This window comes from Diospyros lotus, chromosome 4, assembly GCF_014633365.1.
Source record: "Diospyros lotus cultivar Yz01 chromosome 4, ASM1463336v1, whole genome shotgun sequence".
In the NCBI taxonomy this organism is placed as follows: domain Eukaryota; kingdom Viridiplantae; phylum Streptophyta; class Magnoliopsida; order Ericales; family Ebenaceae; genus Diospyros; species Diospyros lotus.
In genome coordinates, this window is record NC_068341.1 from 33,840,433 (window position 1) to 33,864,871 (window position 24,439).

Here is a 24,439-nt window from a genome sequence, read left to right on the forward strand (position 1 = left end):
TATATTAAAAATTATACTTATAAAAAGGCCCAATGTTTTTTTATTTACACTTTTACCTTATATTTCTATTTCTTATTTTTTTAAAAAAAATATTATTTCTTCATTTTTATTTCGTATTGAAAACGTTTTTCGATTCTATTCCCGTGCAACCTGCTCCTAGTTGTCCTTATTTTATTTATTTTTATTTGTTACCTTTTCACATGGTCAGCTTGAGAATATTTGTTGTCCTAAACAAGAGTTATTTTGGTGGCTCATTAATAATATAAATAAATATTAAAATTATTTTAAATTTACTTTCCTTACTTTTTGAGTGCAAAATTACTAATTAAATTTTTGTCTTCAAGTTTAGAAAAAAAAATTTAGTGTGTTAAATATTAAGATTTTAACAAATAACAGAGATCACGTTTGAGCAAAAAAAGAGCATGAAGGAAAAAAAATATAGAGGATGAGAAAAGAGAAGTGAACAATAAAGTTAAAAATGTAAAAGTTGAATAAGCAAAAAATGTAAAGAGTTCACAGTCAAATTTTGCAAATTAAAAAGTTATCAATTTTTTTTTTTTTAATGCACACTTTAGCATGTATTCTCAAGAAGAAATTTTCATCGTCCAAATAATCAGTTTATCAAATTGTTCTTCTAAAATAACATCACTTCTTACTTTTTATTTTCGTTTCATTATTAGTTTACACCTCACTATTCATTGTCTAATATTAGAAAATGATCAAGGGACTTGGGGATGACCTCATTGTCTAAATAAAACAATAAAATAAATAGAGTATAAATTCAAACAAAAAAACCATCATAGAATTTAATTTCAAAGGATATAAAGCTTCATTTTTTTGGACCTTTCTTTTTTTAAGGGCCCTAGGCATAGGCCTTAGTGGCCTATGCTTGGAGTCGGCATTGCCTTTACAACTTTTACCCTCCGATACATCATGATGAAAAATATTGAGAAAAATAAATAATAAAAAAATAGAGACAGGTCGACCTAATCGAAAGCGGGTCAACTCGGAAAGTAGGCAAGACCCAATGGTGGGAGATTACAAGACCCAGTAGTGGGAGATCACAAGTCTCCCGCCTTTTTTGGCAGTGCCGATGTAGGAGGAAGACCAAAGGTCTCTTACCCTCTCTTGGAAACAATGACCCAAGTGGAAGACCCATAATTTCTCGCCCTTCCAAGGATGGTAAAATTTCTAGAACGTTTTCCTTATAGACCAAAAAGGCCTTACGAATGTGCAAACTAGATAGATCCAACATCTGAAAATCCCTCCAAAGGATAAACATCTTTTATAAGGGATAAACATCATATGTAAGAATCCTAATCTTAGAGAACTTAGGATTATCCCATGCTCCTCTATAAATGAACATGTCCACATTCTAAAAAAGGCACGCCTTTGATACTCGTGTGAATAATACTCTCAGGTCTTTAGCATCTTTAGCGTCTGGTCTAAGCATTAGAGCATTTGCATAGGGACTTCTTTACGCCCTTTAATTGTTTTTTTTTCTTACAAATTTGGATAGCTTGAAAATGACGTTTCTAGTTAAATAAAGTTATTGTTATGTTCAAGCAACAACAATTGGCGTCGTCTATGGGTACATCCAAAAATCCAAAGAATCATTCTACAATGGCACGAACGAGAAGTGCCACCAATTAACAAAGTTAAGAAGAAACAGAGACTCAGTTTCTAGGGTACCCACCTAGGATACGAGATGTCCCCACTCACCCCATGAGACCTCCATAGGATGACCTTTTTCATGCCACTCAAGACTCTTAGCCCTAGGTTTGACAAGAGATTGACTCTCAGGACCGATAAGAGATTCATTATCAAGCCTATGAGAAACCTATTTCATTGGTCTCACATACCCAGTCGAACAAGCTCTCTCATTGGTACCACGAGCAGAGTATGAGGCCTTACATCCTAATGCTATAAGATGGACTATAAAATCTATATCCCCTGGATTTTTTAGCATATCCAATGAAATTGTGGATTATAAATTCTTATTTCAAATGGGCATCCCCAAATCCATATATGTCATAAACAAGATTTCTAGCCTTTAAATAACTCAAATGGCATATTAGGAACAACCTTGGTTGGAACTTGGTTTAATACATACGCACCTATTTTAAAAGCTTTAATCCACAAGGATTTAGGAAGCTTGGAGCTACTAAGCATACTCCTCACTTTGTCCAATAATGTTTGGTTTCTTCTTTTAACTACAACATTTTGGTCTGGAGTCCCTGGCATGGTGTATTGGGCCACAATTCTATTTTCCTCGAGAAACCTAAGAAACAGATCAGGTGTCTGTCCATCCTTAGTGTATCTTCCATAATACTCTCCACCTCTATCTAATGTGAGATTCTTAATTTGTTTCCTATATTGTTTCTTTACTACTTTTGTTGTAACGCCCCGCTTTCCCGGGCGCGTTATGACTTGGGATAATTTTGGGACAATAATTTTTTTCTTTTCAAACTTAATTCTAAATCACATCATTCCTCGAATCCGTCCCAAAATTCTCATTCATTAATCTCGAAAGAGAATCATCAAATGCAGAAGCAATGATCGAAACCTGATATCTTAACATTGATCATAAATAAATTCTTACATCCTCAATATTCCTCAAAATGTTCAAAATTTAAAGTAGCAGAACTTAAATACATGGGCTACATAACATACATTTCATTCCTCGTGTACTCTGCTAAGTGCCATTTCATGCCTCATTTATCCTCGTATCTGCTACAATCTTCATCTGGAATGTTTGAATATTCTACGGGTAAAGCCCAAGTTAGATGATGAATCATCTAAGTAAGGGTACATAATGCTATATCATGTGTGTATGTAATGTCTTTCATCATAAGTGTCAACTGCACCCCTCATAGTACCTACCATTCTTACGGCCACCTCTTTCGAAGCTGGGGTGTTTGGGGGCACCCTTGGTAAAGTAGCGGTGCCAGTTCGTACTCCTTACGGTCTCAATGCATGTGATTAATGATATCAACGTGTATTTATGCATTTCATAGTCATGTCATGTATGCAGTCTACGTGATGGGTACATATCAGAGTATGTCAATATGATGAAAACATTTTCAAAGAACATAAACCACTTACAAACTAAGCATTTTCCATAAAACTAACTTTAATTGGGAAGTACTACTTACCTTCTCAAACTTATCAGGCTACCTCGATATCCGTGCCTTGCCTCGTGCATCGCCTCGATTTGCGTGCCAACCTCAAAATTCGACAAGTCACTTCAACTTAAGTCTCAAAGCATGCTAATCATCATAATTATTTAAATAAATATTAAAACCTATTTTTCCATAATTTCTAGCATTTTCTATCATTTTTTCTCTATTTCTTCCTATTTTTCCTCAATAAATCCAGATTAAATATTTTCTCAAATATTTCACTACGACAATTCATAAAATAATATTCCTAAATTTTTGAAATTTTCTAAGAAATTTTACTTACCTTAGCTTAGCTTCTTTGGCTTCCTCGATATGCGTGTCACATCCGCGAAATGCGTGCCTGGATAATTTTTTTTGCCCAAAATCTCTGAAATATTAGTAAATCACCAAATCCTATTTTTTGAGATTTTTTCAAGAATTGTTTCTATTTGTTATTCTTTTTTTTCTTTTCTTTTTCTTTCTTTTCTCCTTTTTTTTTTCTTTTTCTCTTTCTCATATTCATCTTCTTCTTCCTCCCGCTGCAACCCCTGCGCCTCCACTTCTTCTTCTCTTTTCTTCTTTGCCTTTTTCTTTTCTTTCTTCTTTCTCTTCATCTTCTTCTTCTTCTTCTTCTTCTTCCTTCTCTTCTCTTCTTCCTCCTCTGTTTCTTCTTTCTTTGCACAGCACCCGCGCACAAACAGAGCACCGCAGTTGCCGGCCTTGCCGCCGCCCACGCTGGCAGCATTCGCCGCCTCCCTCGCTGCCCGGGGCACCGGTCGCACCGCGTTAGCCGCCGCGAGCTGCCATCGCGGCAGCTCCCCCGCACATGGCCGCCTAGCTACAACAGTCGCGGCTACCATGGATGAAACCAGCCATCCCGGCCACCTCCGACAGCCTTCGCTGTCGCCTCTCGGGCCTCCGGCCGCCTCCGCATTGCTACTCCACCCCTGCTTGCTGGCTCGCCTTCTTCCACGCGTCTTGTAGGTCGTGGCCATGGCTACTCCAGCTCACTGCCATGGCCGAATTCAGCCTTCTCTTTCCTTGCTTCAAATGCTCTCAAGCTCTCTCTCTCTCTCTCTCTTAATCTTCCTTCCCTCAATTTGCTTTCAGCCCCACGGTTTCTTTCCCTATTTATAGGCATTCGATCGCTCCCTTACCTCACTGCCCCATACTTCCTTGGCGTGCAAAATCTTCCTTGCGTGTAAAGTACTTCATTTACTGCCATGGATTTGCAGAGGCATGGCCTTCATGCACATGTATACACATCACATTTAATGCCAATATTGCTTCATTACCTATCCCAGATTTACTACTCTAATTCTAATTCTACCACCCACTCTCCAATTCCATTTTTTAATTTCAATTTGGCTTAGTGCTTGCCTCCAATTTACTCAATTTGCAGCCACTTCTTCACGCCCATGAATATAGACATATATATATTATATATATATAACTATATATTACACTATATTATAAACACATTTACACATTTAATCTCAAATTTTATCTTTATTTCACTTGAGCAATTCCTTAATTACAATTATACCCTCAAGCATCAAATTAATTTGCATTATAATACCGAAAACGCAAAATTAATAACTTCAAAGTTACTCGATAATGACGATTTTGCCCCAGTGTCCTCACCGGACTGTCGTTTCATCCCAAAACCACTGAAGGGTTGCTCATTACCCAAAACCGGAGCCCCCCTAGGGTTCCATTGATTTTTCGGGAGTCTCCTACGACAATTCGTTTTTACAGCCTAAATGACAGTTATATTTTAGGTGTACCGAAAACTGTTCCCGATTCGATTTCTTTTAATACCATAAATCCTATCTCGGAACGCTTATCGAAACCATATTATTTTCTTTAAACAATTTCGCTCCGAGGCATTTCCTGCAGTTGATTCTGTACTTATAATTGCTATCAAGCCAATTTTTCAATATTCTAAACTCATTAAAATTACGTGGCAATCTTATACAAACATGGGGTATTACATTTGCCTTGAAAACCTTAAGACATCTAATGTTTCGTTCTTGTTATGAAGCAAGTAGAGATATATATATATATATCATGAATAATCATCAATAAATGAGATGAAGTAGCTTTGACCATACGAGTTCATATTTGGATTACAGATATCTATATATATGATTTCTGATATGTATGTACTCCTTTTGACACCTTTCTTTGACTTGTTGGTCTAGTTTTCCTTTATACAGTTCATACAAGTATGAAAATCAGTAAAATCAAGAGTATTAAGTACTCCATCATTTACTAATCTTTTAATCCTCTCTATGGAGATATGTCCTAATCTTTGTTGCCACAACATAGAGAAATTCTCATTCACAACACATTTTTTAATACTTGTATTGCTTTGGGCGTGCATTACATTATAAGAGGCGTTGTTTTACAAATTAATTTCAAAAATACCATCAAACAATGTACCATTCCCAACAAATTCGGATTTATAAAATAAATGAAAAGAGTTTCCAGAAAAGTTAAAGGAATATCCCGAGGGTAGAAATCTTGGAACTGAAATTAAATTCCTACAAAAAACTTGAAATATAAAAAGTCCTTTCCAAATCTAAAACAAAGTTAGAATTTAAAATAAGCCTAGATGTCCTAATTTGCCTTCAAATGTGAACGCATCTTGTTTCTTGAATAGATATTTTGTTTACTTCCCACTGGTTTTATCTGATTTAGAAAACTATGCAAGGTATTTGAAACATAGATTGTAGAACCAGAATCAATCCATTACATGTTATAACAAACATCAATCATATTAGATTCATAACATACAAGTGTAGTTAGATTATCTTTCTTCTCAAACTAAGTCTTAAATTTGAGGCAATCCTCTTTCAACTGTTCATTCTTTTTGCAAAAGCACTTGGATTCTTTGTTGACCTCATATTGGATAAGTATTTTACCTTTTCCTTTATGTATGGCTTAAGCAGCTTTAGTCTTCCCTTGAGTGGCCATATGTGCACTCTCTCCCATTTCCATAATCAGCCTCTCTTCCTCTTGAACACACATGGTCAAAAATTCATTAATAAACCATTTATCCTTATGTGTGTTGTAGGATATTTTGAAGGGACCATACTGGTGTGGGAAAGAATTCAAAATAAAATGTACTAAGAAAGACTCCAACATCTCAACCTCAAGAGACTTTAGCTAGCTAGGCTGCAATGTCCATCTTCTTCATGATGTGCTCATGTACACCTTTAATACTGGTGAGCTTCATCGATGGTAGTTTTGCCATTAGGGTGCTAAAAATGTCTTATCTAAAAACTCATATTGCTCATCAATAACATTTAACAATTCCTTGACTGTCTTACATTCAAAAATTGAACCATGGATATTAGTAGAAATTTTTGTCCATATGAATATCATATTGAAGCAATTAGATCGCTCATATTGTTCGTACTCAACAATTTGAGCCTGATTGTCTTACATTCAACAATTAATGTCATTTAACTTTATGTGACATTTGCAACTCAATATATAATCTTAATTAATTAAAGATATTGTGACTCTCTAATTAATCAAAATTATATTGATCACATGATATTTAGCTGATTTTATGCATAATAATTTTCAATAGATTATGCATATATAATAAATAAGCAATAAAAAAATTATGCATACCTAATATCATTAATTATGCATAAACGTTAGCATGGGAATTAATTGATCAAAAATAACGAATAATTCACTAAAGCATGCATTAATAATTAAACATGCGAATTAGGATAAATAATACAGGCGATTGCATAAAATTTAAATTTTACAAGCTAAAAAATAAGTCTCAATCTCGCCTTTATGTTGAATTTATCTAAACACGGAATTCGAGATTTCTTTAGGAGAAACGAACCTCACAAATGAAACCAGAGACCCAAAAAACCTTAGGTGGGACTGAGTATCGAGGCTGGTTGGTTGCCTAAGGTTGCATGTGGATCACACACTCCTCCCATGGCACGTCACATGCCCACGGGCATTCTGTCATCCCATTATTTGTTTTCTTCCTTTAGATTGGAACGACATCATTCCAGTCATCCCTTGCCTCTAGCTGGATCAAACCTGACCTAAATATGCAACCAATGCAACCTATCGATTTCTCCGCCTCTGAACCTCCGTTTCCAACGAAATCAAAGCCAAAATACTTGCAATCAAAGTTCCCATCAACTTCCACATCAATTTCTCACAAAAGCAAAAGATTTTCCCCAATCAAAACTCATTATACATATGCAAATACATACATACACGCATTTTTTTTTGTCAATCAAGTTTGCATAAGGAAAAATATCAAAATAACATTCCAATCTCTTAATATATATTTAGAATCAAAAGATTCATAAACAATCTATAATGAGAGAGACAATGTTAAAAATTGTAGTAACAAATAAGGCAAAGATACTACATGGCTCTGATACCAACTACAAGAAGAAATTTTCAAAATATACACATACTAACTTCCGCCATTATTTGAATGCAAAAGAACCACTACAAGTTGAATGGACACTTCCAATCAATGAGCCAATTGCATACTGATGGTGTATAGTCTCAGAATTGTTTTTGATTGGGAACCCGAATTGCTTTATTTATTTAATTTTTTGCATCCTTTTTCAAAAGAGGAACCCATCTGTTTATAGATTGATTATATGTCAATCTTCTTCAAAAATAAACCCATTAAGTTAATTTTAAATTTTAATTTTTTTAAAAAAGATAGTTATCACTCCTTTAAGTAGTGTATGAATATTAGAAGATTAACTTTAATTATTTAGTGAGTGTTAATGATAATTACGTTGCCCACTGCTGGTTCATCGTTTCATTAATTTGCTGTATCGAATAGGAATGCAGACCAACACTTTCGGATACATTGCCAAATTGACTCTCAGACATTTTTAAGAACAAGTGGCGGTTGCCGATGCTGCTCTGGGACAGACATGCGCTCGCAGTGGGTTCTTCATGACGACGGCGAATTCTTCCTTCTCCGATAGATCAACTTCGTCGCCGTCCACGGCCTTCCATTCCAAGTACCAGACCAAGTTGGCCACGAACAACTCCAGGTGAAGCAGAGCCAACCCAGATCCCGGACAGATCCTCCTCCCCGCCCCAAATGGCATCATCTTTATCTCTCTGCTTCCTGTTATGTCCACCACTCCATTCATCCCATGCCCATTCCCATCAAGGAACCTCTCCGGCTTGAACTCCATGGGTTCCTCCCAAACCTTGGGGTCCCAACCCATCTCCGCCACCATGAAGTTCACCGTCGAGCTTTTTGGCACCATGTATCCCTCCAGCTCGGCATCCTCCATCACCGTGTGCGGCAGGACGAAGTGGAACGGTGGGTGCCGCCTCAGTCCCTCCAACACCACCGCTTTTAGGTAGGGCATCTTCTGAAGATCCTGCTCTCTTATGGCGGTGTCGAGTTCACTGGTTTTCGATTGCTGAGGCTGCGGCGGCGGCCCCACTATCGACGTGATCTCCTCGTACAGCTTGGCTTGGACGCGGGGGTATTTGACCAGGTTGGCCATCACCCATTGCAGCGCCGTCGAGGTGCTGTCGGTGCCCCCGTTGAGAAACTCGGAGCAGAGACTCACTATCTCGTCGTCGTTGAGCTTCCTCTTCTCGTTCGGCAGCTCCAGATCCACCAAGGTGTCCACGTATGCCACCACGCCCTCTTCTTCTTTATCTTCCCGTGTTTTATTCTCCTGTTCGTCATCTCCGTCGGCCTTGATAATTTTTTCCTTGCGTCGACGTTGTTGGACGACTTCTTGTCGGGCTTTTATGAGAGGAATCAAAACCCTGTACTGATTCCGGCGAATCCGAATCAGCTCGTTCCAGCGGCGACGGAACAAAATCTTTCCTAAACTGGGCCAAAAATTGAGTATGCTGAAACGGTTTAAACTCAACATCAGGTGGCGCTGAACGGCCTCGATTTCGTTAATTTGCTCCTCGTCCAGCTTGTCTCCAAAGCACATCAGCACTAGGAGACAGAACATGGCGTGCTGAAAATGGTCGACCACCTTGACGGCTGCTCCGCCGGAGTCGAGGAGGCGACGGATGAGGACGGAGAGGACCCACTTCCGAGCGCGGGAGTAGGATCTGACGCGGGAGGGGTGGAGGACCTCGGAGGTGAGGTTGCGGCGGAGGAGGCGCCAGGTGGGACCGTAGGCGGCGGAGCTGACGTTGTGCTGGTTGCTGGTGATGAGGCGGCTGGCGGGGAGAGCCTTGGGCCGGTCGGAGAAGATGGCGCCGTTCTGGACTAGGGCCCGATGGGCGGTGGAGTGGGCGCCGATGAAGATGGTCGGTCGGGACCCGATTCGGAGGGTGAGGATTGGGCCGTGCTGGTCACGGAGGTGGCGGAGGATGGGCCTGGAACAGAGGAAGCTACCGATGACTGGAACAGCGGGTGGGCCTGGAGGAAGCTTCTTACTAGAAGAAGAAGAAGAAGAAGAAGAAGAAGAAGCGAACAGGAGGATTAGGTTGAGAAAGGATTTGAACAAAGCGGCCAGGTAGAGGGAGACGACGACGACGAACCACGTCTCCGCCATTTCTGTTTCTCTCTGACCAGGGCCGGCCTTGAGATTATAGGGACCTAAGCTAAATTTTTTATCGGCCCTCTATGACTATTTTAAAAATAAAATTAATATAAATAAAAAATTATTATATAAAATTCACAATATTTCACTTTAAATTTACTTTTTTAGTAATTTTAGATAAAAAATCAATAATTAAACAATTATAATTAATTTGTTCCAACATATATTTTTCAATAGACATAACGTCAATTCATTAGTGTAGATTCACTAATAAGAGAGAGATCACAAATATTGAAATATAAACACAAAATTAATTGGTAATTTAAGGACTAATAAGAAAAATCAAAATACATAACTGATAAATCACACAACAGGATGATGAGGACGAAAATTGAATCACTAAAGAGAATGCATAATTATGAAATCAATTGGATTGAGGACCTACACCTGTGCAAATTGATGGCAGATGCAGTGATAATGGATGGATAAAAAATTGAGAAGGAATGAAACTTAGGAAGACGATAGAGTCGCGACCACAGCTAAATGCATGGAAATAGTTGTGATACAATCATATAAGGGAGAGATTGAGATTAATTAAAAATGCATGGAATAGTTGTAAGGGGATGGGTATTACTACAAAATTGATTATTAATAAAGGAAGGTGAGAAATTGAGATTAATTAAAAATTATATTGATACTCATGGGATTAATTATTGATAAAAGAAAGGTAAGAGATTGAGATTAATTAAAAATTTACAATGGTTTAAAATAGGCATGGCGCTAACGTCTTTTTTATTTTTAAATTTATTATCTTTAATTAACTTTATTTTGTTAATTAATTTAAAATTTAAAAATTAAAATGGACATGCCTCCTGCTGGCTGAAAATGGGCATGGGCCCTAGGCTGCTGCCTAGGCAGCCTATATCACTCTCTCTCTCTGTCTCAGTATTAATGTTGTTTGTTTAAATAACAATATAATATGAGGATGGACAGAGAGAAAAGAAGGAGGAAGGAAGGTAAGGCAGCGAAACAATAAGAGTGTTCACACACCTGGTGCATGCCACACCCCCACTTTTACGCCAAAAACATCCATCTTCTCTTCTCCCAGATGAAGAAGAAGAGAGGATAAACCACACGCTTTTTCTTTCCTATACATTTTCCTATATATGTTTGTCATGATATAAACCACATACATACACAGTTGGAGTTAGAATAAGTCCACTCAGAGAGCTGAAACCGCCAGCCACTGCGCCAATTACCCGAATATACAAGAAGCAGGGCATGTCCCAATTCCCAAGCCTTCTAATCAATCCCTCCAAAATGCCAACAATCAGGAAGCATGCATGAAGCAGCCCCATACCCCTAAAAGTCTTATATTATATATATAGGTCTCCCAAATAATACTAAAGGTTGAAGACGAATACTATCTTGTACTTATAAATTTATTATTATATCTAAGTACCAACAATTATAAAATAAAATTATAATATAAAAATCAATTTTTTAGACTCTTTTTCACACGAAATGGGAACCCAAAAACCATGCACAAAATAGAAGGGGAATTTACCTCCTTTGGTGTACGTACGAACATTGTTAATAAACCACCAAGGAAACGATTAAAAAAAATCATTTTACCAATTTAATATTTGATTTACGAGTTTAAATCAAATCACCTTCCAGAGAAAAAAAATACCATTTTTTTTTTTTCTTACTCGTTGAAAGGCCAAAAAATACCAAGTATTAGCGGTTTATGATGATGCCTATATATTAACTAGTAAGGTCACGTAATTTATTTTGAATAATAAAACAAATTTGATATTTATTTACTATATATATAGCACATGCAGGACATTAGTTGACAATGAAGACGGACAATTTTATGGTCTGGTGGCCATGAAAACATGCAAAAATTCATAAGATTATTGGTCTTAAGGTTGGCAAGATCCATGTAATTAAAATACATAAAAAAGATGACTAATAAATATTCCTACCACAAGAATAGGTAGAATGCGGAAACTATGAAAACTAACTTCATGGGATCGATCATCCCATCAATTAAAATTTACAGAATCGACTTGATGCTCGCATCGAGCATAATCGACGCAGGCATGTAGGGGGCTTACGTTTGGACCCATAACCCTCTTTGATTTTGTCCGTGTTAGGTAAATTTTATGTTGTCTGACGCGTACAACATAATAATTTTGTCAACTTCATATGATAAGATCAAATATGGGTGAATACATATATATATATATCTATGTACTTTAGCAAAAAAGTCTTATGACACCCTCAAATTTTCAAAACATCTCGTTAGACACTTTTACTTCAAAAAGTAGAAATATTAATTTTTGTTTAATTTGTATTAAATTAAATGTATCTATGTACTTTACCAAAAAAAAGTCTTGTGACAATCTAACATTTTTAAAAAAAATTAACAATTGAAACCATTAAACATCTTTTAACAAAGTTTGGGTGCCATGGGATGTTTTTGGTAAAGTACAAAAGTAAATTTAATATAATATAAATTAAAAGATGTTTAATAGTTTCACTTTTTTGAAGTAAATGTTTCTAATGAGACGTTTTAAAAGTTAAGGGTGTCATAGGATTCTTTTGCTAAAGTACAAATATTTGCTAAAGTTTAGTGTATTTATGTCTTCATCCATCAAATATGGTGATCTAGCGAACATTATTTTGTTTTTTTCATTAAGAGCTCTTGATTTATATTAGTTGATTTTTTGTCAAGGTAACTAAAATGTCTCTTTTATTCATGAATATTGTATTATAAGTAAAAAGGATATATATATATATATCTTGCCATTGAAATGTTCTTACCACTATCAAGAATTATAATTTTTTTTTTAATAAAAGAGAAAGGTGAGTGACCAACATATATAGTAATTTTAAGTGTAATCAAGAGGTTTTTCCCTCACTAAGAAATGTCTAGTTTAAACTATAACTACTAAAAAATGACAAATTTGTCATCCTAACTCCACTGTAATACATATTAAACCTTGCATCTACTATTCTTTTTAGCACTATGAATTTAAATCCTCTCACAAGTAAGATGAATTTAAGATTCAACCCCAAACCCAAACTCATCAAACATAAGAGTACTTGAGAACAACTAGGGCACCGCCATAGTGGTGAAGAGCTATTGTCAAAGGAGAACCTCCAAACCATACCTTTTTTTATGAGTCATGCTACATGTACATTATTTTTGTACATCTTGGGCTACACAAGGTGTATCAATGACAAAAATACCCTGCGCCTCTCCATGCGCCTCACGCGCCTCTATGCGCCTCAGAGGAATATTTTTGTCATTGATACACCTTTGTGTAGCCCAAAGTGTACACAAAGGTGTACCAATAGCATTTTCCTTTTTTTATTAACCAAATCAGTCATGGTCCATGCAGTTGGTTTGTTTTCACCTTAGTCTTACAGCAGTACTGACACATGGTCTTTCGATATGGAGCTAACTAGGCCGGCCCTAAGCGTAGTTGACCAAGGCGATCGTCTAGGACTTCCCAACCATAGACGGCCCCTAACAATGAAGTTTAGATTTTAAATTTATAATAAATACGTCTTAAAATACATAATTTATATTAATTCTATTTGATTTTAGTTAGTAAAGTGGTGGGTTGTAAATTAAAAATTTTTCAGATCATTGATTCAAATCACTTCACCAACATGTTTGATTTTTTTTATATTTTAATATCTTTTAAACAATAAATATCAATCCCAAAAATTTTGTAAGAAAAATTAATATTTTAGTAATTTTTTTACATTTTAATATTTGTTAAATAATAAATACCAATTCCACAAATGTTTTAAGAAAAATTAATGTCTTTGTGAATTTTTCTATATTTTAATATTTTTTAAACAATAAATATCATTCTTGTATCGAAATTTTGTAAGAAAAAATAATGTTTTTAGTCATTGAACCTTTGAAAATTTTCAGTTAAATTTTTTAAATTTGAAAATCAATCGTATAAACTGTTAATAACAGATTCAATCTAAAGTCTTGAAAATATAAGACTCTAATAAAATTTTAGTTTATCAGCTTCCTTAGGGCCCCAAAATCTCACAGCGTGGCTCTCAATACGATTTAAAGACTATGATTCATAAATGGCGCTTGCCGAAGTCACGATTTATAGGTTCAATTGGGGTATTTTGTAACATCCCAAAATTTGTGAAATAAATAATGATTATTAATTTTGGTGTTTGAAGTCATTATAGAATATTTGAGGAATTAAGGAAACATAATAATTTATGTTGTTTGAGAAAATAGGAAATTAAGGGTAATTAATTAAATTATTTGGGAATGACTAATCATTATTAATTATTGTATTTGTGGTGATTATTGTATATTTGTGGGTTAAAAAGGAAATATTAATTTATTTGGGTATACGAAGATTTAAGAGAATGTTTATTAGTGTTATTTTGAAAAAATAATTAAGTTAATTGGGAGTATTTATGAAAATAGTGGATAGTTGATAATTATTAAATATTACTTATAAGGTGAATATAAAATATTTTGGGGGGTGTAAAAGATAAGTTGAAAATTGAATAATTATCTAGAATAAAATTAAATGATGTGCCATTAAATGATAAGGATTATGGCAGTAAGTGGCTGAGCATGCATGTGGTAGGGGGAAGGTTAGGGGATTGAATCTTGATGGGTGCAAGGCTGGAAGTCTCTATAGATTTAATTTAGTTCACATTGTATTCAAATTGGTTAGTAGATCAAGTGGCAGGCGCACATAAGGGCTGGGGCGTTGACGTGAGATCGAGCTGAGCAGGCCGCGCGGCTGAAGAAAAATCAAGGCTGAATTTTTCAGCCAATTCCAAGCCCAAAACGGTGTCCTTTTGGGGCTAGGGAGGCAGCAGATTTGGCTGCCACGTGGCCGCGTTCTCGCCGCTTGTTAAGGCCAATTTCTGGCCGATTTCTTCAGCAAACGAGGCAGCAATAGTGAGGTGTAATTACAGTGAAGAAGAAGCGCTGGGCGAACCAGCGCTGGAAATGGAGGAGAAATTGGGGTTTTAATCAAGTTTTATTGTGATTTAATTAGCCAATTAAATATTCTGCATTGTTGGAATTTCGTTTAGAGCCTAATTTTATTAATTTTGGTAAATTATTGCAGTGTTGCAGTTTGTATAATTTTTACTACTTTAGGACAGAACAAGTCTAAAGATATCTTTGTTAAGACAAGTTCTTTATACCTTCCACAACGTTTCTTTCGTTATCAATTTATTTAACATCTTTTCATTTATTTCGGCCCGTTTATTAACTATGGAATTTTGAATTGTTTGATTTAAATTTAATTTATTAAGCTGATTTCGAGAATTTTATTAGCATGATTTAATTTAAAATAAATATGAGACTTATTGAGATTTTATTTGTGTGAGCCTACGTGGAATTTTAGACTGCTAAATTATGTATATCACGGTTAGATTTAATTAATGTGAGCCATGATTTTATTAATCGCTATTAAACGTTTTACTTCGCAGCGAAAGCGCAAGAAAGGCTAGAAACGGTCGTATAAAGGCAAGCTCCTAACTTTCTTCTCGTGTTCTTTAATTTCTGTGAGAGACTCTATGGTTTCTCGTATTTTGTCTCCTCCCTTACTTTAATTCGGCGCCTAGCATTATTTATTGAGTTATTATTCATTTGTTTTAATTTAAATTAAATCCGAAACTTCTAGAGTTTTATTTATTGTGTGCCTACGGGGGTTTGTACCGCCCCCATTCCTTTCAGAATGATGTCGAACCCAACTTGGGGATTAGGTTCATAGTTGTGCGAAATTATTTACGATTTTCTCGGGTTTATTTATGGTTCAGATAGAGCTATTGAGCAGTAGGGCAGGGATCAACTGTTTGGTGACGTTGGGGTAGACTATTGTACGGCCCTGAAGTGGACCGTCGGATGGACACTCCTAGTCACTGGCCGTTGACCGGTGCCAGGCACTGCTGACTAGCTCTGCCAGTATGTGATTTACTGCACGATTAGATTCATTATATTCCTGTTTATGATTTAATATGCACATGGGTACGGGTTGCATGTGGAGATATTCATTTATTGAGTATGCTTGGACACGGACATTCTAGTTTGATTAGATTGCATCCAGCACGGGCATATGCATCGCGTGTGGTTTACTATGTGGGCAGAGCATGGCTTGATGCCTGGATGTATGAGCGCCAGTGTATCACGTTGATGCTCACTACGCCATTGTATTTTTATGTACATTGCATGGTTACTGGCAGTTATCAGTTCTCGGACGAGATGACTGTTCCGAGGGAGCCTATGGCTCAGGTGTCGGGAGTACCGACACGGACACACGGGTGACGGGAGCACTGACCCGGGACAGCACGCGCAGGTTTGTTGGAGATTTATGTTGCCTTTCACGGCAGTGGCAGATTGGTATGGGACTTGGGTGCCGTGTGTCTTGTGTGGGCCCAATGACCGGTATGTGCTTTCATTATGCTATACTTTTGTGTGGTAGCGTCTCATGGCTTGTGTGTACTTGGGGGTTGGTGTTTTGGGGGAAAGCTTATTGGATCTATACAGCCTTCAGCCTTTCTTTCTTTATGTTTGCTGAGTCTCTCGACTCACTTTGCCTTCCATCATTCCAGGTAATGGTAGCGTGGGTCCGAGAAAGGGAGCCAGCGTCTAGCGACAGAGTCAGTATGGTGTACAGGCAGTTTCATCAGTCTCCGTCAACTCTGATGTTTGATGTAGGATTTACTTTATTATTTTTACTATGCTAAGTCATTCCTCGAGTCTCGTGTATGTCGGCACAGGTATCTGTATTCATTTATTTATCTTATGACCCCTGTGTCAGTAGTGTTCCTATAGTGCATGCATGTATATAGTTTCGCTTCCGTTGTTTTCATTCTTGTGTATGCATGCCAGGGTAGTTTTTGTTTTGTATGTTCCATTCTTTCTCCTTCCGTAAGTGCTCCCGTTCGGGTAATCCGGGTGGTTGGGATATCCGGGCAGGGGTGCTTACATATTTGTTCTCTTTGGTCGTTTCTATATATATATATGTGTGTGTGTGTGTGTATGTATGTGTGGATGAATATTTATTTATTTTTATCTTTTTTGAAATATATTTAGAGAGAGTCATAGTCAAAATGATAATAATTTGGTATCATCTACTCATACGTTTTTTAAAAAAAAAATTAAGGGCTCATTCTCTTTATTGTTTTAAGACAATTTTCAGTTTTTAGTTTTGTAAGACAGTGTGTTGTGCCCCAATAATCGGAAGGAAGAAATCCAAGCATTGCGGCAAGGTTTAAAGCTGCTGGGAAGGTTCCTTCGGAAGGACCCTTTGGAAAGGTTTTGAGTTACTGAAAGGTTCCTTTAGAAGGACCCTTCAGAAGCCTCCTTCAAAAGACCCTTCGAAAGGGTTTTGAGCTGCTGAAAGGTTCCTTCAGAAGGGTTTGGAGCTGCTAGGGAAGATTCCTTCAGAAGGACCATTCGGAAGGGTTTGGAGCTGCTGGGGAAGTTTCCTTTGAAAGGACCCTTCGAAAGGGTTCCTTCGAAGGAACGCTTCGGAAAGGCCACGTGTACTCCCTACTCGATCTCTATAAAAGGCCAAGTCCAACTCTCAGAAAATGATCCAGACATTGGTATTTCTCTCCCACTTTCCTTCAAAAAATTTAGCTTATTTTCCATTTCTCGCGATTGTTTTCTTTCCGTTACTGACTTAACCATCGGAGGGTCTTCGCGGGAGGAAAATCCCGCAAGTCTTCTAACCTTTGTTTTCCTCCCACAGTTCTTTCGGAAGCATCGCCACATTCCTTCAGAAGAGTCCTTCGGAAGGACAATACCAAAAGTTCCTAAGGAAGGCCTTGCTCGTTCCTCCGGAAGCACTGCACCCGTTCCTTCGAAATGAGCCTATAGTTCCTTTGAAAGCATCAAACCATTATAATACTACATGTATAAATAGCATTAAATGCAAAAATATAAAGAAAACATTTACAATAGAGATGTACTAGTGAAACACTGCCCATTTATGAATTCAAACTGTCGGCCCTATGAAAACAAGTATAAATTGAAATTCTTACCACAAAATCATGTAAATCCATATTGGTGGGCTAAATAACTCATAGAGATGCATCCTCAATTAAATTCACATCAAGATTCAGATTACAAGACCCTCAAATTATTTTTCCAAATCCACAAACATAATTTTTTTTTTCTCTAGCAGCATGCAGTAACATTTTCAAAATTCATTTAAAAATAGGAAACGATGTCATAAAATTATAAAATTTACACAAGATGTATTAAACTCTTATAAATTCATCATATAAAAAAAAAATGAGATCATTACAACAACATTTGGGATTCCAAAACATTTTTCTATCCTCCAAAACACTGTTCTCGTATAAATCTAACCATATATACAAAAAATATCATAAAAACTTCCACGAGTCTCCAAATGATGTCATTCCAAGTCAAGATGATAGAAAACTCATAAGGGGTCATTTTCCAACTTTAATCTCTCCAAAATTCAACATATACAATTTTTGACAAATTTTTAAAATAGGAGCAAAAAAGCCATTGAATCTACGCAGCAGTGTTATTCCATTAAATCTATCAAAATTACATGCCTATAATACCCAATTGATATAAAATTGAACCAATCATATATATTCTTACACATCTATGTATATATATTGTATGTAAAATATACATCTTATTAAAGGCTAATTTGAGAAAAATTAAATAAAAATATAGTTACCTCTTTTTTCTTCTTCTTCTTCTAGGGGAGAGGTGATGTGTGGGTTGAGATAGAAGAGAGAAGTGAGATGGGTGAGGAAAAGGAGGCGTGAGCTTTGAGGGGAAAAAAGTGTTTTAGGGTTTTTTCTTTTTTATTAAGTTTTGAGTTGGGTGGGCTTTATTTAGGCTTTTGGGTTTCTTTTTTTTTTTTTCTCTTTTTTATTTTTCCTCACTTATTGGGCCAAGAATGAGTTTCTTATAAATTAAACCTAATATTAAATTAATTTGTGTTCTAGATCCTATTAAGTGCTACTAAAAATTTCCAACCCAAATAAATGTATTTAGCCACTTGAACTAAATTTGATAGAAAATAACACACTTGGTCATTTTTAAATTAATAATAACACATTGAACTGTATAATAACAAATTATAATTTTCTTTATAATTGGCACATTGAGTGTGATGGAGTCCACTTCCTTTCACTGCATAACAAGGGTCAATAATTGATAGTAATAATTATAATTAAATCATTTATATGGGCATAAGCAATAAAATTACGCAAAATTTATAAATGCATGTACTTATTGGATACCACCCACCATACTTGTATCACATTATTATCTGCCACATTTTTCCTTCATGTTTCTTATACTTGCTGAGCTTTATAGCTCACTTTGTACTCTCCATCATTCCAGATAAAGGTAAAGAAATAGCTTATGAGGGGTCGAGTAGGAAGGATGTGTAGAAAAATGTGTGTGCAGGTCTACTCTCACGTCACAGGTCTTGGGAGATATTGTTTGTGATTGTTTAGAATGTATTTTGTATGGCGTAGCTTGAATGGAACTGTGCTTGTAACCTTTAAGGTTTTTGTTTTAGTTTGAGTTTTTGTGGGGAATATAAGATGTATGTTTGCATGTAGCTGATTGTTGGTCCTTTCATGATCCATAACACTCTTTTCTAGGTTTCCCCGAAGATAAGGTAGCTTGGGGAAGGGGGTGTTACAAACATATTTCTCCAAAATTCTTCTATACACACGAATTTCAAAAGAATGGAGACATCGATGTTCAATAGATTCGCTCAAGTGACAATGTGGTTGATTTATTCACAAAGACATTGCCAACATCTACATTTAAGAAATTGGTACATGGGATTGGAATGAGTTGACTCAAAGATCTTCAATGATAAACATTAGGGGGAGTACGTAGCTGTACTCTTTTTCCTCTGCTCAAGTTTTATCCCACTGGATTTTCCTGGCAAGTTTTTAATGAGGCAACACATTGACACTCCAAGTTATTTTACAATTTCGCTGTACTTTTTTCCTTAGTTTAGTAGTTTTTTTTTTTTCCTTTGAATTTTTCCCAAACAAGATTTTTAATGAGATAGCTGTTATATAAAATAATCATTCAAGGGGGAGTATTGTAAATTATTAATTATTGGTGAATGATTATTGTACCCTTACAACCATAATTTTTACCTATAAATATAAGGATTTGGTTCTTAATGATATACACTTTTTAAGGTATGATTATATTCATCTCTTCTTTTTTCTCTATTTCACAACAAATAATAATAATAATGTTTTACCAATTTCTTTCATCTTTCCCCACCACTCGCCCACCAATAGTCTATGAATTGTCCATTAAATGGATGAAGAAATAAAGCAATACTCCAAAAATTCATTTTTCTTGATAAACATAGATATTGATGATGGTTTTCGGGACCGACCACCACGTGCCACCTCTGCGAATGGACCTCGAAAATCGGACCTCGGACTTGGCGATGTCAGACCTCGGTGATAGGACCTGCAAGACAACGAAGAGGCGGGGCTAGGGTCTCCCGGGGTGGACTCTGATGCTCAAATCAGTAGAATAAATGCAAGTCGCAATAAATGCAAGAGCTGTAGAACTTGGCCTACCTAGTGAGGATTCTTGTCCTTTTATATGTAGACCCGTTATGGGGTACCCGGGATAAACTCGTGTTGAGCGGGGGCACGACTCCCGAGAATCTCGGTCAAGGTGGAACGGGTCTTGAGGCCCGGCCTGAATTTCTCGGGCTCCGCTTCGGATTGTTGACTTGCCATGTGTCAGTCTCTCAAGCGATCCACGTGGCGTGTAAGACCGTTGGCGTGTAGGGGTATTTTGGTAATTTTAGGTGGTGCCACATCACTTGCCTCCCACTCCTTGAGCCGAGTTGAGAATCTTGCTAGGTCGAGGAGTAGCTTAATTTTCAAGGTTACTTGACTGTTGATTTTTCTCAAGATGCACAAGAGCGTTTTTAAACTTGAAATTAATGCCTAACAACCTCATTTACTACCTTGAAATTATAGGGGAGTCCTTAGTTGGAAGGAAAAATTTGCTTGGAGGGAAACATTCATCATTTTGAATTTTCACCCCCTTGGGTCCCCTCTATATAAGCCCTAAGGCCCCACCCCACAATTATCATTTCAAGACAAGCATCCAACTTCTCGAGGTTAGTCTTTCCCCTGCTCTCTTGTTTTTTCATCACTTTCTGCTCGTTTGCTTTTTTTTTTTTTATAAAACTTCTTCTTCTTCCTCGGCCAGGCGATTGCCTGGCTGAGGTCGGTCTGGCTAGAGCGAGGCCTGGCCAAGCTCAGCCTCGGCCGCAGCTCGACTAGGCCGAGCTTCCTCAGCCGAGCTCGGCCATGGCCGAGCTCCCCTGGGGAGCCCCTTGGCCCCATTTTTTTTTATTAAATATATATAAATAATATATATGTACCTGGGTGAGCATTGGGTCGGCCATGGCCGACCCTTGAGCTTTTCCCCACTCCCATTATGATTGTTTATTATTATTATTATTATTATTATTATTATTATTATTATTATTATTATTATTATTATATTTTTGCTAATAATAACAAAATATGCTTTAAAATAAAGCTTAATTCGACTGACCCGTTTCTTTGGTCTCTCTTTATTGCAGGCGTAGTTCGAGATTTCCCGGGCTAAACTTTGCTGAGCTCCCTTAGACTCGAGCCCAGTTGTGGTTTTCCTTCCCTGATCTCTACCTTCATTCTCCTAGTCAGTGGTCTCTTCTTGGCTATTTTTATTCATAATTTTAGCATGTCTTTCTCATCTGATTCCTTTGAGTATGAAGCCTCCAAAACTAGCTCTAGTAGCGAGGAATCGAATATCGAGTTATCCAGTCCTTCTCATGGCCCATTTCGTAGGCCTGAAAGACTCAGGAGACCCGAAGGAGCTTCACCTCATCCCTCTTCGGAGTCCCGTGTGAGTAGTGATCCCAACCTAGAAAACTTACCCGAGGATGTGACCATGGACCACTCTACCATAACTGAGAGAGAATTGTTTCCCCTCCTTAGAAAATATCACCTTATTCATGATGAGTATTGGTACAGTGAACCCCAAGGTCTTAGGGCTCACTAGGCCCCATATGGTTGTATCACCGTGTACGAGCAAGCCCTCGTTGCCGACCTCAGGTTTCCCCTGGCGGCCCCCTTAGTTGAGGTATTCTCTGTCGTGGGGTTATGTCCCTCCCAGCTGATTCCCAATGGCTGGAGGTGCCTAGTAACCTTCGTTCTCTGTTGTCGAGCTCGAGACATTGAGCCTACCGCCCAACTCTTCTTTTGGATGTTCAAGGTAATCCCTATTAGTAAAGTCGAACCTCGGTTCACCTTCTCTCTCCTCAATCAGCGTCAGTTCATAGCTGATAACCCCACCTCGGTAAAACGATGGAAGAGTAGATTTTTCTTTGTTGGCTTGTAAGACAGGGGGGTCAGCTTCGGGGTGCCAGTCGAGTGGGCTTTCCAGCCCTCAAATGTCCGTAGTCGAGGGATCACGCAGGGCGAGCTTCATAATATTCAATCCTTGAGGGAGTTGAACCCCATCAGCACTCGGACCTTGATATGTGACCGTACCTTATACTTGGGGGGTTTATCCACTTACATTTGCTCCGAGCCCGATGTCACTTTGGGTAGTTATTTTCCCCTATTTTTATACGTTTTGACTCGTTATTTTTCTTACCCCTGATGTCTTGTCTTTGCCTTTGCAGCTGAAATGGTGAGTACCGCTTTTATCTGGGGGAAGAACAAAAGAAGACCCGCCGAAGATGAGGGCGGCCTTGCTCCTATAAGGGAAAAGGCCGCCTTGGATCCCCCCCCAGCTGAGGAAGCGGAGCCTAGCTGCACTAGGAGGAAGAGGACCTCCCAACCTCTGAGACAGCCCATGCCAGCCCCCGAGTCCCCCCTACACTATCCAGACTATATTCCTGACTGGGGTGTGAAGGAAAACGACCTCAGTCGGCATAATCAGGTGGCGAGACGCATGATTCACCACTTCGCCACCCCCGCCGACCGTCAAATGCTAGCTGAACAGTGCTCGGAGGCAGTGAAGGCCGCCTTGTGCAAGCATTTGGCTTAGGTAATTCTCTCTACTTTATCGACACTTTTTCGCCCTAGCTGTGTTGCCCTTACTTGTCTTATTCATTACAGGTGGTCACGCTAGTCTCAGACTTTTCTGGACATTTTTCCCAAACTTCCCAGAAGACCTTGGAGCTAGACACCCAGTTGTAGGAGAGGGACGACTTATTAGAGAGCCAGAGGAAGAACTTGGACGAGTTGTCCTCCAAGCGGCAATCCCTGGACCAATGCATTCAGGAGCTTGAGGCGGAGCTATCCCAGGCGAGCTCAAAGTTGTCCCAGGGAAACTCAGTCATTCGTGGGTACGAACGCAAGTATGCTGAACCCATTAAACTTCCTGAGGTGGAGGAGTTCATCCAGCAGAATTTGCAAGAAGCTTGGATTAAGGGATTTTAGACCCATGCGACTGAGGTGCTCCGCGTACATCCAGAATTGGATATGTCTAATGTCCGATTTGTTGAAGAAATCGTGGCCGAGATGGAGGACTTGGAGATGGCTGATGGTGACGATGCTCCGCCTCATGCTTGAGTTTCTTTTTTCTAGCTAGGGTTTTTTGTATCTCATTTATCAGCATGTATTGGACCATCGTACTTTTATATAATGCCATTCCATTTTGACTCCTCATTTCTTGATTGTGGACATATGGGTCAAGACACTAGTTGAACCATGATCCATTGCATAGTTGAGGGGGGCTTCTCCGACCCCCAGTTCTCTCGATGTCGACAAACAGGCGGGTGTTATGCTGTAACTTTTTCTTGGCTATTAGTCCGCCTTTGGGAACAGCCTAAGGCTCGTGACCCCTAGATTTTGGCCACTCCCTCGCGGAGAAGGGCGTTGGGCTAGAGTTTTTCCGTGGCCATTAGTCCACCTTTCAGGACGGCCTAGTGCTCGTGACCTTTGATTTTTAGCCACTCCCTCGCGGAGGAGGGTGTTGGGCTAGAGTTTTTCCGTGGCCACTAGTCCACCTTTCAGGACGGCCTAGGGCTCGTGACCCTTGGTTTTTAGCCACTCCCTCGCGGAGGAGGGTGTTGGGCTAGAGATTTTCCGTGGCCATTAGTCCACCTTTCAGGACGGCTTAGGGCTCGTGACCCTTGGATTTTAGCCACTCCCTCGCGGAGGAAGGTGTTGGGCTAGAGATTTTTCGGGGCCATTAGTCCACTTTGAGGACGGCCTAGGGCTCGTGACCCTTGGTTTTTAGCCACTCCCTCGCGGAGGAGGGTGTTGGGCTAGAGTTTTTCTGTGGCCATTAGTCCACCTTTCAGGACAGCCTAGGGCTCGTGACCCTTGGATTTCTATTTGGCGAAGTGTTGTCTTTTGTGAAATTGCTCATAGATGGAGAGAATTCGAAATATTGCCATTAGTCATAAAGAAAAGTACAAAAAGGTTCGGGGATTTCCCTTGCTCATTGATAAAACTTCCTTAAGTTTTGCACATTCCAAGTATGCTTCAGGGGCTTGCCTTCCATGTCTTCCAGTCGATATGCCCCTGGACTTAAGGATTCCACCACTCAGTACGGTCCTTCCCAATTCGGAGTTAGTTTATTCGTATCCCGAGGATGACTCATGTCAAACTGTCGCAACACAAGATCTCCCGGCATGAAACTCCTAGCATGGACTCGTC

General features: G+C 38.3%; 1 protein-coding gene across 1 annotated transcript; it reads right to left on the reverse strand.

Annotated features, from left to right (window-relative positions):
- Positions 1 to 8,004: 8,004 nt before the first annotated feature.
- LOC127799789 (cytochrome P450 89A2-like) lies at positions 8,005 to 9,715 on the reverse strand. Its single transcript, XM_052334012.1, has one exon. The coding sequence runs from the start codon at positions 9,713 to 9,715 to the stop codon at positions 8,063 to 8,065; it is 1,653 nt and encodes a 550-aa protein (XP_052189972.1). The 3' UTR covers positions 8,005 to 8,062.
- Between the last annotated feature and the right edge of the window lie 14,724 nt (positions 9,716 to 24,439).

What these genes read in the sequence shown, in the direction of transcription:
- LOC127799789 (XM_052334012.1), bottom strand. Translation starts at nt 9,715, where the DNA reads ATGGCGGAGACGTGGTTCGTCGTCGTCGTCTCCCTCTACCTGGCCGCT.